The sequence below is a fragment of the Otolemur garnettii genome, unplaced genomic scaffold, assembly GCF_000181295.1.
Source record: "Otolemur garnettii isolate 467f Iridium unplaced genomic scaffold, OtoGar3 scaffold00077, whole genome shotgun sequence".
Taxonomy (NCBI): domain Eukaryota; kingdom Metazoa; phylum Chordata; class Mammalia; order Primates; family Galagidae; genus Otolemur; species Otolemur garnettii.
The window spans coordinates 9,513,612-9,527,538 of record NW_003852472.1 but is presented as its reverse complement, the minus strand read 5'-3'; the positions used below and the strand labels follow the sequence as shown (position 1 = coordinate 9,527,538).

Genomic DNA, 13,927 nt, shown 5'->3' with positions numbered 1-13,927 from the left:
ATTGCTTTATAATACGTTTTGAAGTCAGATAGTGTGATTCTTTTAGCTTTGTTCCTTTTGCTCAAGATTATTTTGGCTATTTGGAGTCTTTGTGGTTCCATATGAATTTAGGATTTTTTTATACAGTTGTTTTTAATAGTTTTGTCTTTTAACTCTTGGAATAAAATTACTTTTCAGTCCAACTTCATAATATTTGAGAATTATAACTATGTATTACTTATATCATTGAGTTTTTTTTCCTTTTATGTGTCCTTTGTTATTAATTAGGGGCTTTTTATTTCAGCTGGAAGAATTCCCTTTAGCAATACCTGTAAAGCAGATATAGTGGTGATAAAGTCCCTTAGCTTTTGTTTGTCTGGGGTAATTTTTATTTCTCCCTCATTTCTGAAGGATATATTTTCCAAGTAAATTATTCTAGGTTGATTATTTTTATCACTTTGAATTTATCATCCCACTCTCTTCTGGCCTATAGGTTTCTGCTGAGAAATCTGCTAAAAATTGTATAAGGAATCCCTTAAATGTGATATGTTTCTTATTTCTTATTGCATTCAATATTCATTTTGTCTTTGACTTTTGATAATTAAATTATGATGTGCTGTGGTACATCTTTGGGTTGAATTTGACTGGTGACCTTTGAGCTTTCTGTACTGGGATGTTGTTGTCTTTCCCCAGATTTAGGAAATTTTCAGCTTTCTAAGCCTTTTCCTCTCCCTTCCCGTTCTGAAACTTTTATTAGTTCACTTGTTGGCATCAAGTGAACTAATCATCATCATTCCTGTAGACTTACTTTATTTTTCTTATTCTTTTTTCTTCTCTGATTGATTAATTCCAAATAGTCTGCCTTTAAGTTTAGTATTTCTTTCTTCTGCTTTATTGAGTCTGCTGTTGAGCTTTCTATTGAAAATTTCATCTCAGTTATTATTATTATTATATTATTATTATTGAAGTTTTGGGCCAGGGCTGGGTTTGAACCCACCACCTCCAGCATATGGGACCAGTGCCCTACTCCTTTGAGCCACAGGTGCCACTCCTCATCTCAATTATTAAACTTTTTATCTTTAGGATTTTTTTTTTTTTTGTAGATTTTGGCTGGGGCTGAGTTTGAACCTGCCACCTCTGGCATATGGGGCCATTGTCCTACTCTTTTGAGCCACAAGTGCTGCCCTATCTTTAGGATTTTTATTTAGTTTTAAAAACTATTTCTATTTCTTTGTTAAACCTCTGATTTTGTTCATGAGTTGCTTTCCAAATTTTAATTAATTTTTTATCTGTGTTTGTTATAGTTGCCTGAACTTGTTTAAGAAGATTATTCTGAATTGTTTGTCAGTCATTTCATCTATCTCCATTTCCTCTGATGCCATTACTGGAACTTTATTAGTTTCTTTTGGTAGCATCACATTTTTCTGATTTTTAAAATAATCCTAGTGTTTTCACAATGACGCTTGCATATTAGAGAAGATGACCACTTCTGCTATTTGAAGTTGTTCTTTAGCGGTCATAGACTTTTATTATTTAACCTAGCTCGGGATTTTGGATGGGCTGGCTGGTAGCGACCCTAGGCAGGCATACCTTGATGTCAGTTACTCTAGTTAGGCTGGATTGTTTCCTGTGCTCTGAAGTCAAATGATGCCCCTGGCTGTACTCCAGTCTGGTGAGACCACTGGTTGGACTCCGCTCTCAGGGAGGTCTGCTGGCTGGACTCTGTGAATATTTCCATTTGGGCATGGTTTTAGGTTGTCTTCTTTGACTGGGTGGTACTATTGTTCAAAATCTATAGTTGGGGAGCACCATAGGATGCACTCTGAGGCTTAGCCATGTGGGGTAAGCAGTGCTAGAGGCTAAGTTCCATAGCATCAGGTCACTTTATCCCTACGTACTTCAGCATGCATATTATTAGCTAGAATTAAATATTTATTTCAGTTTTTTTTTTTGAGACAGAGTCTCACTATGTCACCCTCAGTAGAGTGCCATAATGTCACAGCTCACAGCAACCTCAAACTCTTGGGCTTAAGTGATTCTCTTGCCTTAGCCTCCCAAGTAGCTGGGACTACAGACACCCAACACAATGCCTGGCTATTTTTTGGTTGTAGTTATCAGTGTTGTTTGGCAGGCCCAGGCTGGGTTTGAACCCGTCAGCCCTGGTGTTTGTGGTCAGTGCCCTAGCCGCTGAGCTATAGGCACCAAGCCAATACACACATCTTAAATGATGAATTTTCATATATCAGCAAACCCAAGTAACCACTACTTAGATTAACTATCAGCATCCCATGCTTTCTTATCCTTCCTTTCAATCTACAAAATCACTTTTGAAAGAGAATGAGATAAAATACATATGACATAAAATGGTGGGTGCAGTGACTCACGCCTGTAATCCTAACACTCTGGGAGTCCGAGGCAGGTGGATTGCTTGAGCTCAGGAGTTTGAGACCAGCCTGAGCAAGAGCAAGACCCCCAGTCTCTACTAAAATTGAAAAACTAGCAAGGCATGGTGGCACCTGTAGTCCTAGTACTTAGGAGGCTGATGCAAGAGTATCGTCTGGGCCCAAGAGTTTGAGGTTGCTGTGAGCTATAATGATGCCACAGCACTCTCTGCCCAGGGTGACAGAGTGAGCCTCTGTCTCAAAAAAAAAGCAAAAAAATATGACATAATGTTTACCATCTTAACCATTTTCAAATGTACTATACACTGGCATTAAGTATGCAACCAAATCGCTTTTAATTTATTTTTAATTTATTCTTTTAAATTTATTATTTGGCTGTTATTTTTTCAGTATTGATCTTGCATGTAGTTTAAAGAGTTGAAATAGCTCCGAGAGACTTATTATGAAAAACAACAATTTCCATGCACATTTTATTTCCCCTTTTCTTGAGGAAACCACTCTTTCAATTATTCTCCACGTGTCCAAATAGCATGATTTATTTTGCCACTTCTTGATTTGTGTTTTGGCACTGACTTCCCACTGGGGGAGGTGAGGATTGAGTTCTCTTTCAGTTTCCCACACATTAGCATCACTTTGACCTCCCATTCACTCCTAATATTTCTATGATAATTTTGGTTAGATCAACATGGAATGTTTACATTATTCTGACCATGTAAATGAGATTCAGTGAGCCACATAATATGCCTTTACTTTTTCCTATGCAACTGTTTGTTTTCCCTGGGAAATACAGATAGTTACTGGAGATTTTGGGTATCATTTTGAGGTTGTAGCCTAAAGGTAAATAATTCCTTGATAAGTTCTAAGTTGCCCTAATTCCTTGGTTAGTTGTGGGAGATGAGACTAGAGAAGAGCTCAGAGAATGTCTATTTCACCTTGGGTGACTGAGTTACATGCCTGCCTATTCTTTCCTATTCCCTTTCTCTCCCTTTTTCTACCCTCAGAGGATCATAGGCTCTCAGGTCTCTCCCGGTCTCCGGTATTTTGGTCAGTCGCTGAGCGGAGGGCAGGACCTCACAATGGATGGACTGGTGGACCTGTCCATCGGGGCCCAGGGACATGTGTTGCTGCTCAGGTGAGAATGCCTTTTGTAGGAGACCAAGTGTTCTCCTTTGGAGGAAGTTTTTTGCTGTCTGAAGGTCCATGATGATTTTCTGGTGTCCCTGCAGGTCCCAGCCAGTGCTAAGAGTTGAGGTGACTATGGAGTTTACACCCAGGGAAGTGCCTAGGAGTATAATTGCGTGTCGTGATCAGGTGGCAAGAAGCCAGGCTGCTGGAGAAGTCAGAGTCTGCCTCCATGTCCGCAAGAGCACCCGGGATCGGCTGAGAGAAGGTGCGCCTTGGTGGATAAATCTCAAGGGACATTGATGGGTGGCTCAATCTCGGCTGCCTGGCCTTCTGGCAGTCCCAAGCAAAGATCTCACTGGCTCTGGCAGCCTTCTCTGAGCTAGACCAGAGTAAGCAAGCTATTTTCCTCCTGAGTAGGGAAACTCAGCAAATCCTACTAAATTAGTGACCACGTGGTACTTATTCTCTCTGCACTCCAGAGAATTGAGGACCCTAAACTTGTGAATAAACCAAGTTTTTAGAAAAAATAAACTGAGAGAAAACTCATTTGGGGATATTGAGCTGATGAGCTAAACACAAATTCATAAAGCATTCAGATATGCCTTTTGTCATCAGTAACCTGACTTCCTCCCTTGTCCCTATTTGCAAAAAGTGGAATTATGCTTGGGGTGGGGGAATAGTAATGACAGTACTAGAAAGAAATAAGAAGAGGAGATAAAATTATTAGGTGGGTGTTGTGAGGCACTCCTGTAGTCTTAGCTACTCAGGAGGCTAAGGTGGAAGGATCACTTGAGTCCAGGAGTTTGAGCCAACCTGGCCACATAGTGAGACTCAGCTTTCATAAAGAATTTCTAGCAGCAGCTTTACTGGGATGAGGAAATATCAGAGGTTGGGGCATCCAGCATGGCTAAAATTTAAGAGAAAAATCTTGGAGAGTAGAAAATTGCAGAGAAATTGTCTCAAAATTTACACAAAAATTCCTTTCAAGTCATTGGCTGACTTTTAAGCTGTGAATGCTCAGGTCAATACTCCAAGAAACCCAGTAGAAAACACCACTTTAAATACTAAAGAGCAGAGCAGAGAATTCAACAGCTTCCCAGTGCTTGGTAGACAGAGATTAGAGAGGGACCTTTGTAAAACGCCTTGGTGTTTTCATTGAGACACTTGATCAGCAACGAAGAGAAACAACAGGCAATAGAAATATACTCACAGGTGATTCAGAAATTAGAGTGATTGGATTAGGAATTTTTAAAAAGTAACTACAATTCATATCTTCAAGAAAAAAAGGAATGGATGGAGAACTTTAGCAAAGACCTAGAATTCATAAAATAGAGTCACATGGAAACTCTTACACTGAAAAGTAAATGGAAAATTAAGAATTCAGTTAAATAGATTTAATAGCAGATTAGAAGAAGAACAGAGAATTAGATGACAAGTCAATTGAAAGAATCTAGATTGACACACAGAGAAGAAAAAGGCTGAAAAATACAGAAAAACATCTTAGGAGACATATGGGATGTAGTGAAAGCTCTGACAACCTTGTAGGTGGAATTACAGAAAGCAGGGGCTTGGGGTGGGGGAGAGAGAGAGAGTGAGAGAAGTTAGACAAAAGCAATTGTTAAAGAAATAGTGGTTAAGAATTTTCCCAAACTGCCAGGTGTGGTGGCTGACACGTGTAATCCTAGCACTCTGGGAGGCCAAGGAGCATGGATTGCCTGAGCTCATGGGTTTGAGACCAACCTAAGCAAGAGCGAGACTCCAACTCTAAAAATAGTTGGGCATTGTGGTGGGCACCTGTAGTCCTAGCCACTTGGGAGGCTGAGACAAGAGAATCCCTTGAGCCCAAGATTTTGAGGTTGCTGTGAGCTATGATGCCACAGCACTTGACTGAGGGTGACAAAATGAGACTCCGTTTAAAAAAAAAAAGAATTTTCTAAAACTGACAGAAGATAACCTGATTCTTTATAAAATCAAAGCAGGATAAAATATAATGGTAATTTTCATACCGAGGCACACTATAGTCAAAGTGCTGAAGACCAAAGACAAAGAGAACAATTTTTTAAAGCAGCTAGAAAAATACAATTAATTTTCTAGGGAAGAAAATTAATTTCTGTGACAGACTAGCTGCCAGTTATTGAGTACTTACTGTATGGCAGGCATGGTGCTACATACTTTATAGGCACTATTTCATTTCATGTTTGCCATTGGGAAGGTGTAATTATTATTTCTACTTTAAAAACAGGCTCAAGTGGCTAAGGTGCCAGCCACATACACCTAAGGTAGCAGGTTGGAATCCAGCCCGGGCCTGCCAAACAACAATGATGGCTGCAACCAAAAAATAGCCAGGCGTTGTGGTGGGCGCCCGCAGTCCCAGCTACTTGGGAGGCAGAGGCAGGAGACTCGCTTGAGCCCAGGAGTTGGAGGTTGTTATGAGCTGTGATGCCACAGCACTCTACCTAGGGGAACAGCTTGAGGCTCTGTCTCAAAACAAAAAACAAAAAAACAAAAAACAAAAAAAAACAGGGAACTGAGATTCAGAGAGGTCAGACAAAATGCTCTAAGTCATGTAGCTAGGAGCAGAGGAATGGGGCCCTAAGTTCTGTCTAACTTCAAAGCCTGGGCTCCTCACCACCATGCTCTCTGTCACCTCAGGACAGATCCAGAGCATGATCACTTATGACCTGGCTCTGGACTCCGCCCGCACACATTCTCGTGCCATCTTTGATGAGACAAAGAACAGCACACGCAGGCAACTACAGACCTTGGGGCTGACACAGAAGTGTGAGACTCTGAAGCTACAGTTGCTGGTGAGCAGGAGAGTGGCCAGGCTGTGGGTCCTCCAAGAACGGGCTGGGCTTGGGAAGCTGAGGAAGGCAGATTCCCAAACCCCTGCTGTCTCTCAGGATTGTATAGAAGACTCAGTGAGCCCCATCACCCTCCGCCTCAACTTCTCTCTGGTGGGGAAGCCTATGTCCTCTTTCGGGAACCTTCGGCCAGTGCTGGCTGTGGACGCTCAGAGACTTTTCATGGCCTTGGTGAGTCCTGCAGCTGGGGTCCCGCAGGGGCATGGAAGAGAACAGAGGCCAAGATCGCTGAAGCTCATTCTGGTCTCTTTCAATAGTTTATTCTGTTTCATTTCATAATATTCATAATTCCTTTCCTTTCATTTTATCATATTTTTTATTTTACAGTTCCCATTTGAGAAGAACTGTGGCAATGACAATATCTGCCAGGATGATCTCAGCATCACCTTCAGTTTCATGGAGTGAGTTTCTTTTCCTCATGACTTCCTCCAAACCTGTACCACGACAAGGTGTGAGGGAGCCTGGCACAGAGCAGCCCCTTGGGAGGTGTTTGTGTGCCATGGGTCCCTTGAGGCTGCCCCACGTACCATTATCTATGTTCAAGCGCCCGTGCCTCCTTCCTACCAGAGCAGGTGTACCACAGGAAGCCTTCAGCCCCTCATGGACTATCTTGTTCTTCCCACAGCCTGGACACCCTGGTGGTGGGTGGGCCCCGGGAATTCAATGTGACAGTGACTGTCAAAAATGAGGGTGAGGACTCCTACAGGACTCAGGTTGCCTTTTTCCACCCACCTGGCTTGTCCTACCGGAAGGTGTCATATACCCAGGTAGGTAAATCCCTCTTAGGCTCCACCTGACCTTCACTTTCTCCATCCCCAGGGCTGGTGGTTAACATGACCACCTTTATCTCCTTTGCCTTCCAGCGATCCTGGCGCCTGACTTGTGAGTCTGTCTCCTCCACAGCCGGGCCTGGGGCCGAGAAGAGCTTCAGCTGTAACATAAACCACCCCATCTTCCCAGACAACTCAGAGGTCAGAACTACAGACTTCTCTCTTTTCTCCTTTGTCTTTTTCTGGAATTCTTCTATTTCTTTCCCTCCTCGCCCCCTTCCTTTCTTGTGGTTACTTTTTACAAAACAGCTTTATTACCCCACATATGCATGAATGTATTCATGGTCTACGTCTATTTGGCTTAATAAAAAAAAAAACAGCTTTATTCACAGGGTTGTGTACCCATCATCATTGCCAATTTTCGAGCATCTTCATACCTCATAAAGATATCCTGACCACCCTGGTCATCAGCCCCAATCCTCTTATCTCTCCCTGCCCTGGACAACCATTAATCTATGTTATCTTATAGATTTGCTTATCCCAGATATTCATATGAATGGAATTATACAGAATGTGATCTTTCACTGATTGACCTTCACTTAGGATAATGTTTTCAAGGACCCATGTTGTAGCATGCAGCAATATTTCATTTCTTTTTATTGCTGAACAATATTCTGTCTTGGGGCTCAGCACCTGTGGCTCAAGCGGCTAACGCGCCAGCCACATACACCTAAGGTGGCGGGTTCGAATCCCCAGCCTGGGCCCGCCAAACAACAATGATGGCTGCAACCAAAAAATGGCCGGGCATTGTGGCGGGCGCCTGTGGTTCCAGCTACTTGGGAGGTTGAGGCAGGAGACTCTCTTGAGCCCAGGAGTTGGAGGTTGCTGTGAGCATGATGCCATGGCACTCTACCCAGGGGGATAGCTTGAGGCTCCGTCTCAAAAAAAAAAAATTCTGTCTTGGGGTAGACCACATTTTATTTATCCATTCATCAGTTGATGGATATTTGGGATGTTTCTTCTCTCCTATTCATATCACTGTTTCTCCTTTCTCCAACTGCAGGTCACCTTTAATATAACGTTTGATGTGGATGCTAAAGCTTCCCTTGGAAACAAACTGCTCCTCAAGGCCAATGTGACCAGGTGCACTGTGCCCAATCCCCCATAAGCACCCTCCCCCTGTGCTGCGCCAGCCCCTTGCCCAGGGTGGACCTTTTCCTTCTCCTCACTGGTTCTCCCTTCGGCTCATTCATTTGTTCAGTAAGCATCCACTGAGCATCCACCACGTGCTGGGCATGGTGCCCAGTGCTGGTGGGATAGTGAGAGACAAGGCAACTGTGACTCCTGCCCTCACAGAGATTATAATTCAGGAACAAAGATAGACAAGAAAATTGGCATTGCAATATAGAAGAAATGAAAGATTAATGGGGGATGTCTGGTGTTCTTGGGAGCTTGGCATTCAGAGAAGATTCCTGAAGAAAAATATATTTAGGCGTAAATTAGCCAAGCAAAGGCATGAACTGAAGGTGAGTGTGAAGACAGAAGGAAGGAAGCACGTACCAGGGAAGGCCTGGAGGCCGGAAAGATCAGAATGTCTTTAGGAATGGCCTCAGCACAGAACGCAGGATGTAAGGACTTGGTGCTGGTCAGACACGGGTCATGTCACACCATAACTGATGAGTAGTGTGAGAAAATTTGCAATTTCATCTGTGGACGTGACCTAATCATATTTGTGTGTCAGGAAGGGCGCTCTCCAGGAGGGCTGGAGATTGAGGTGGGAGCAGTTTTGAATTTGGGGGACCCGTTAGAAGAAGGCTTCTGTGGGCAGCCAGGTGAACAGGGCTGGGCCTGGGCTGGGCAGGGGTGGGGGCTGAGAACAGGTGTATGAGACGCAGAGATAACAGGACTTGGTGATTGGAGGCGAGGGCTGAGGGAGAGGGAACAGGAAAGGCTGATTTTCTTTTTTAGTACTCCAGTTCTCAGGAGCTGGCTAGAGCCCTCTCTCTCCCTCCAGTGAGAACAACATGCCCAGGACCAAGAAAACTGAATTCCAACTAGAGCTGCCTGTGAAATACGCTGTCTACCTGCTGGTCAACAGGTGCTGGCTTCCAGGACTTTAGCTGAGCCTCTGCCACTCGGCTGGACATAGGCAATTGTGTATTTGTGTGTGTGAGTCTGAGCTTGTGTTGGTGTGTGCTTATGAGTGGGAGAGAGGATGTATGTGCATTTGTGTATATGTGTATATGCACAGATGCCTATTTGTGCGTGCATACGTGAGTGTGTGTGTCAAGCCGGCACATGTTGCCCCCTCCCTCCATGTCCCCAACACCATCCCCTCCTCCCAGGGCGATATTACCCATGTGTCACTCCTTTACACACTTAGCCTGAGACCCGCTGCCAGGACACCCCTCATGTTCTGTCATCTCCTACCCCTTCTTTCTCCCTTCAGCGATGAGGTCTCTACCAAATATCTCAACTTCACGGCCTTCGAGAAGACCAGTAAGGTTATTCAGCATCACTATCAGGTGGGGAGCTGGGGACACCTGGGTCCTGAGAAAGAGGCTGGGGAGGAAAATGAACGTGAAGAGATGCAGAAACAGTGATGGGGGGTGCTCACGGGGCCGACTGGGTGCCAGGCCGGGTCTCAAGCTCACAAGCATGTGCATATGGATGTGTTCATGCAAATACATAATCAGCTCATTTCATGTTCATAAAAACACTGGGAGGCGCTCTCGTTACCCTCAGTTTACAGATGAAGAAACTGGGGCTCAGGGGCATGAACGTGAATAGAATGTGCTCAAAGTCTCACAACTGAGAGGAGTGGAAGAGCTAGGGCTTACGAACAGACTGCCTGGCTCTCCATTGTGTGTTTCTACTCTCTGCCGCCTCCTAGGAAGTAGCCCCATGCTTGGGCCTCCGAGGCTTTACTCAGGGGTACTGGGCTGGAGCTCCGAGGGGGGGATGCTGAGGGCAAGACCTGGTGGGATCGGAAAGTCCAAGCCCTGATCCCCAACCCCTCTCCTATGTAGTTTAACAACCTGGGACAGAGGAGCCTCCCCATCAGTGTGGTCTTCTGGGTCCCCATTCAGCTGAACCAGATGACCGTGTGGGACCACCCCCAGATCACCTTATCCCCGGTGAGTCCAGCTGGGCCAGAGTAGTGGGCCTAGCTCCCCTCCCATAGCCCTGATCTTTCTTAAAATCTGTTTTCCTCTGCTGGATTTTTGAGCCACTTCTGCCCTCTCCTGGACCCAGGTTACCTCGTGCTCCCTCAGCAGGGACCCAGGAGCCCTCATTTCTCTCTTCTTACAGTATTTGTCTTTCCTCAGAACCTCTCAAGCATGTGCCGCACCGAGGACCATCTCCCCCCTAACCCTGACTTCCTGGCTGAGCTTAAGAAAACCCCAGTGCTGGTGAGAAGAGGCTGAGCCCCTGCTTCGGAGCCACGTGCAGACCCAGTCCAGTCTCTCGGGGGACACGGGGCTGTTTTCTGCATCCGGCTTCCTTAGTCATCTCCCTCCTCTTCTCCTTCCCCCAGAACTGCGGGGTCGCTGTCTGCCAGAGAACCCAGTGTGACATCCCGTTCTTCAATTTCCAGGAAAAATTAGATGTCACTATTAAAGGCAACCTGTCCTTTGACTGGTATATCAAGGTAGGTGAGGTCCTGTGTCTTCATCGGGCATAGACATGGACTTTAGAGCCCTCAGGTCCAGCTCCCGTTGGCTTCTCTTCCACAGACTTCGCACAACCATCTCCTGGTCACGAGCACAGCTGAGATCTTGTTTAATAACTCAGTGTTTGCCCTGGTTTCAGGACAGGACGCATTTGTGAGAGCCCAGGTATCTGTCTTAGGCACAAAGAGACTATTGGAGGCAGGTTGGACAGATCTCTGGGGTAGTGGAGGGAAAGAGAGAGAAAGAGAGAAAAGGGAGAAGGAGGTGGGAGAAAAGGAGTGAGGGCTGGGATATTGGGGGACATAGGGAGGGTTAGTCCCTGGGTTCAAGGAGCGCACAAAGTCTGTCTGATTGGGGAAACCCCCAGAAAGCTGAGGTCTGTCTCCCCTGACACACCCTCTCTCTCCTCTTCCTTCCCCAGACAGAGACCAAGGTGGAGCCATATGAAGTTCACAACCCCGTCCCTCTCATTGTGGGCAGCTCCATTGGCGGGCTGGTGCTCCTGGCCCTCATCACGGCTGGGCTGTACAAGGTGCTGCCCTGTTGGCCTCCTCCTGCCCAGTTGGCCTCCTCCTGCCCACTGCCCTCTCCCTCTTTTGCTTCTTACTCAGCAGCTCCATTGCCGGGTTCAAATCTCAGGAGCGCCGTGTTACCTTAGCCCCTCTGTGCCTCAGTTTCTTCAGTTGTAACACAAGAATATTAATACCCAGCTCTGTGCCTGTAGCACAGTGGTTACAGCGCTGGCCACATGCAGGGTGGGTTTGAATCCGGCCTGGGCCAGCTAAGCAACAATGACAACTGCAACAAAAAAAATAGCTGGGCGTTGTGGTGGGCACCTGTACTCCCAGCTACCTGGGAGGTTGAGGCAAGAGAATTGCTAAAGCCCAAGAGTTTGATGTTGCTGTGAGCTGTGACGCCATGGCACTCTACTGAGGGCAGCATAGTGAGACTCTGTCTCACAAAAAAAGAAAAAAAAAAGAATATTACCACCCATTTTGTGAAGGATACTGGGTTAATATATGTGTAGCACTTGGCCCCTGATATAGAATGGCCACTAGATAAGGACTGGTTGTTCTTCTTCTTATATTTTATGTTTCTTTCCAGGGCCCAGCTTGATGTTATTTCCCTGCCTGCCCCACTTTTCCTGGATGGCTTCTGCATGCTACCCCATTATTATTACCCTTCTTGCTCCTTCTTTCTCCCCTCTTGGTCTGCAAGACCCTCGCCCACTCTCTGGGCTTCTGTGGCCCTGACTGCTCTGTCTCTGTCCCAACAGCTCGGCTTCTTCAAACGACAGTACAAGGACATGATGACCGAAGCTGGTCCCCAGGAGGCCCCACCCCAGTAACGGCTCCTTCCTCACTGAGTGGCCCTGTCCCGCAGCAAGCAGCACTTTGGTCAGACCAACGTTTGGGTCTCCAGGTTGTTGGACAGACTTGTCCATTAGGAGACCGGGGCGGTGGGGTCTCCCTAGGAAAAGACCTGCTTGGGTTTCCATGTGTACGTGTGCAAGTTGTGTGCATGACTCAGATGTCTCTTGAGTGTGGGCAGTGTCTTCAGCACAACCCTCAGGCAGAGGGAAATTGCTTTGCTTCCTCGTGTGTGGGTGAAGATGCTGTTGGGCCTTCCTCTTCCTCTGGGAGAGATCACAGCAGCTTTTGTGGGTGAACGTAAAGGGAAATGCAACAGAACCTCTCCCTGCTGAAGGAAGTGAGACTTCCCTTCACGGCAAGCAGGCAGAGACCTGCCGGAGCCCGTGTGAGTGAGGACTGAGACTCTGCGGAGAAGCTGTGGGTGGAAGCAGGAGCCTGTCCAAATCCACCCACGCTATAGCTGGGGGGCCCCAGTCAGGGTGTCCAAAGAGGAATGATTTATAAATCTCCCTTGATGCATTCATGTATTATTTTAATGTTCCTTTTATTTTCTGAATTGATAAACCTGTCCATAGGGCAGAAAGCAAAATCCATTCGAGGATGTATGCTGAAAAGTGTCCCTTCCCCAATATTCAGCTGCCCTCTTCAGGGGCAGTGAAGCTTGTGTGTTTCGGGGCCTCCTTCAGAAAGATTCTACACATGTGCAAACACACAGAAACACACAAGTTGTTTACACGCATGGTAGGGTACTTTATACTGTATGGATCTTGCTTTCTCCATTAATAAAGCTCAGACATTGTTTCCCATCTAGCCATAAATTACTTTTCATTCTTGTATACAGTTGTGTAGTGTTCCACTGTGTGGGTGTATCCGGATGTATTTGACCAGTCTTTTTTGATATATTATTTCCAACCTCTCACTATTACAAATAATGCTGAATTAATAAATTGAATATATGTCAATTTTGCATATATGTAAGGATAATTCATGGGATATGTTTATAGAAGTTTGAGTTCCCACAGAAGCAAACCCAAAAATTTGAGTGGAAGAAGTTGATTGAAGATGTGGTCCCAGGAAATACGGAGAGGTGGGAGGAAAGGGCTGAGGAAGGGCAGGCAGCCAATAACGCTTAATCCCACCGGGCAGTTCCAGAGCCAGTATAGAACATGCACTTTGGCCTTATCCCACCCTTGTGGAGAAGGAGCTGGAATATGTACATTTTATTTATTTATTTTGAGACAGAGTCTCACTATGTCAGCTTTGGTAAAGTAGCATGGCATCACAGCTCACGGTGGGCTCAAATAATTCTCTTGCCTCATCTTCCCAAGTAGCTGGGACTACAGATACCCACCACAACGCCTGGCTACTTTTTTGTTATTATTTCCATTATTGTTTAGCAGCCTCTGCCCAGGTTTGAACCTACCAGCCCCAGTGCTTATAACCAGCACCTGACCACTGAGCTATGGGCACTGAGCCTGTGCTGGCAAAGTTTTGATAGCTGTTTCCGGGTGGCCCTCTCTCCTCAGGGGGAGGACCTCAGCACTGATGTCCCTTACTGTGAAAATATGGTAACCGTGGCCCTGGTCTTAGCATGTAAGTTCTCTAATTCTCACACCAGTCCTGCTAAGGGACTGCTACTTGCTATTTATTGTTACTTGAATTTCACTTAGGAAGAACTTGAGGCTTAGATAGATTATGCAAATGCCCAAGGTCATATAACTAAGAAGGAAATGCAGCTGG

At 45.6% G+C, this 13,927-nt stretch overlaps 1 protein-coding gene across 3 annotated transcripts in view; it reads left to right on the top strand.

The window, feature by feature from the left end:
* Positions 1-13,118, top strand: part of ITGAM (integrin subunit alpha M) — a 45,824-nt gene extending 32,706 nt beyond the window's left edge. For all 3 annotated transcript variants that reach the window (XM_023515729.1, XM_012807902.2, XM_023515730.1), the window contains 16 exons: positions 3,383-3,513; positions 3,608-3,771; positions 6,159-6,313; positions 6,410-6,541; positions 6,698-6,771; positions 6,996-7,137; positions 7,234-7,341; positions 8,204-8,283; positions 9,155-9,238; positions 9,590-9,665; positions 10,170-10,277; positions 10,470-10,553; positions 10,679-10,792; positions 10,878-10,979; positions 11,236-11,346; positions 12,091-13,118. In XM_023515729.1, the coding sequence (XP_023371497.1) occupies positions 3,383-3,513; positions 3,608-3,771; positions 6,159-6,313; positions 6,410-6,541; positions 6,698-6,771; positions 6,996-7,137; positions 7,234-7,341; positions 8,204-8,283; positions 9,155-9,238; positions 9,590-9,665; positions 10,170-10,277; positions 10,470-10,553; positions 10,679-10,792; positions 10,878-10,979; positions 11,236-11,346; positions 12,091-12,162 (1,737 nt within the window). In that variant the 3' untranslated portion in view covers positions 12,163-13,118. The remainder of the gene's footprint in view (positions 1-3,382; positions 3,514-3,607; positions 3,772-6,158; positions 6,314-6,409; positions 6,542-6,697; positions 6,772-6,995; positions 7,138-7,233; positions 7,342-8,203; positions 8,284-9,154; positions 9,239-9,589; positions 9,666-10,169; positions 10,278-10,469; positions 10,554-10,678; positions 10,793-10,877; positions 10,980-11,235; positions 11,347-12,090) is intronic.
* The last annotated feature ends 809 nt before the right edge of the window (positions 13,119-13,927 follow it).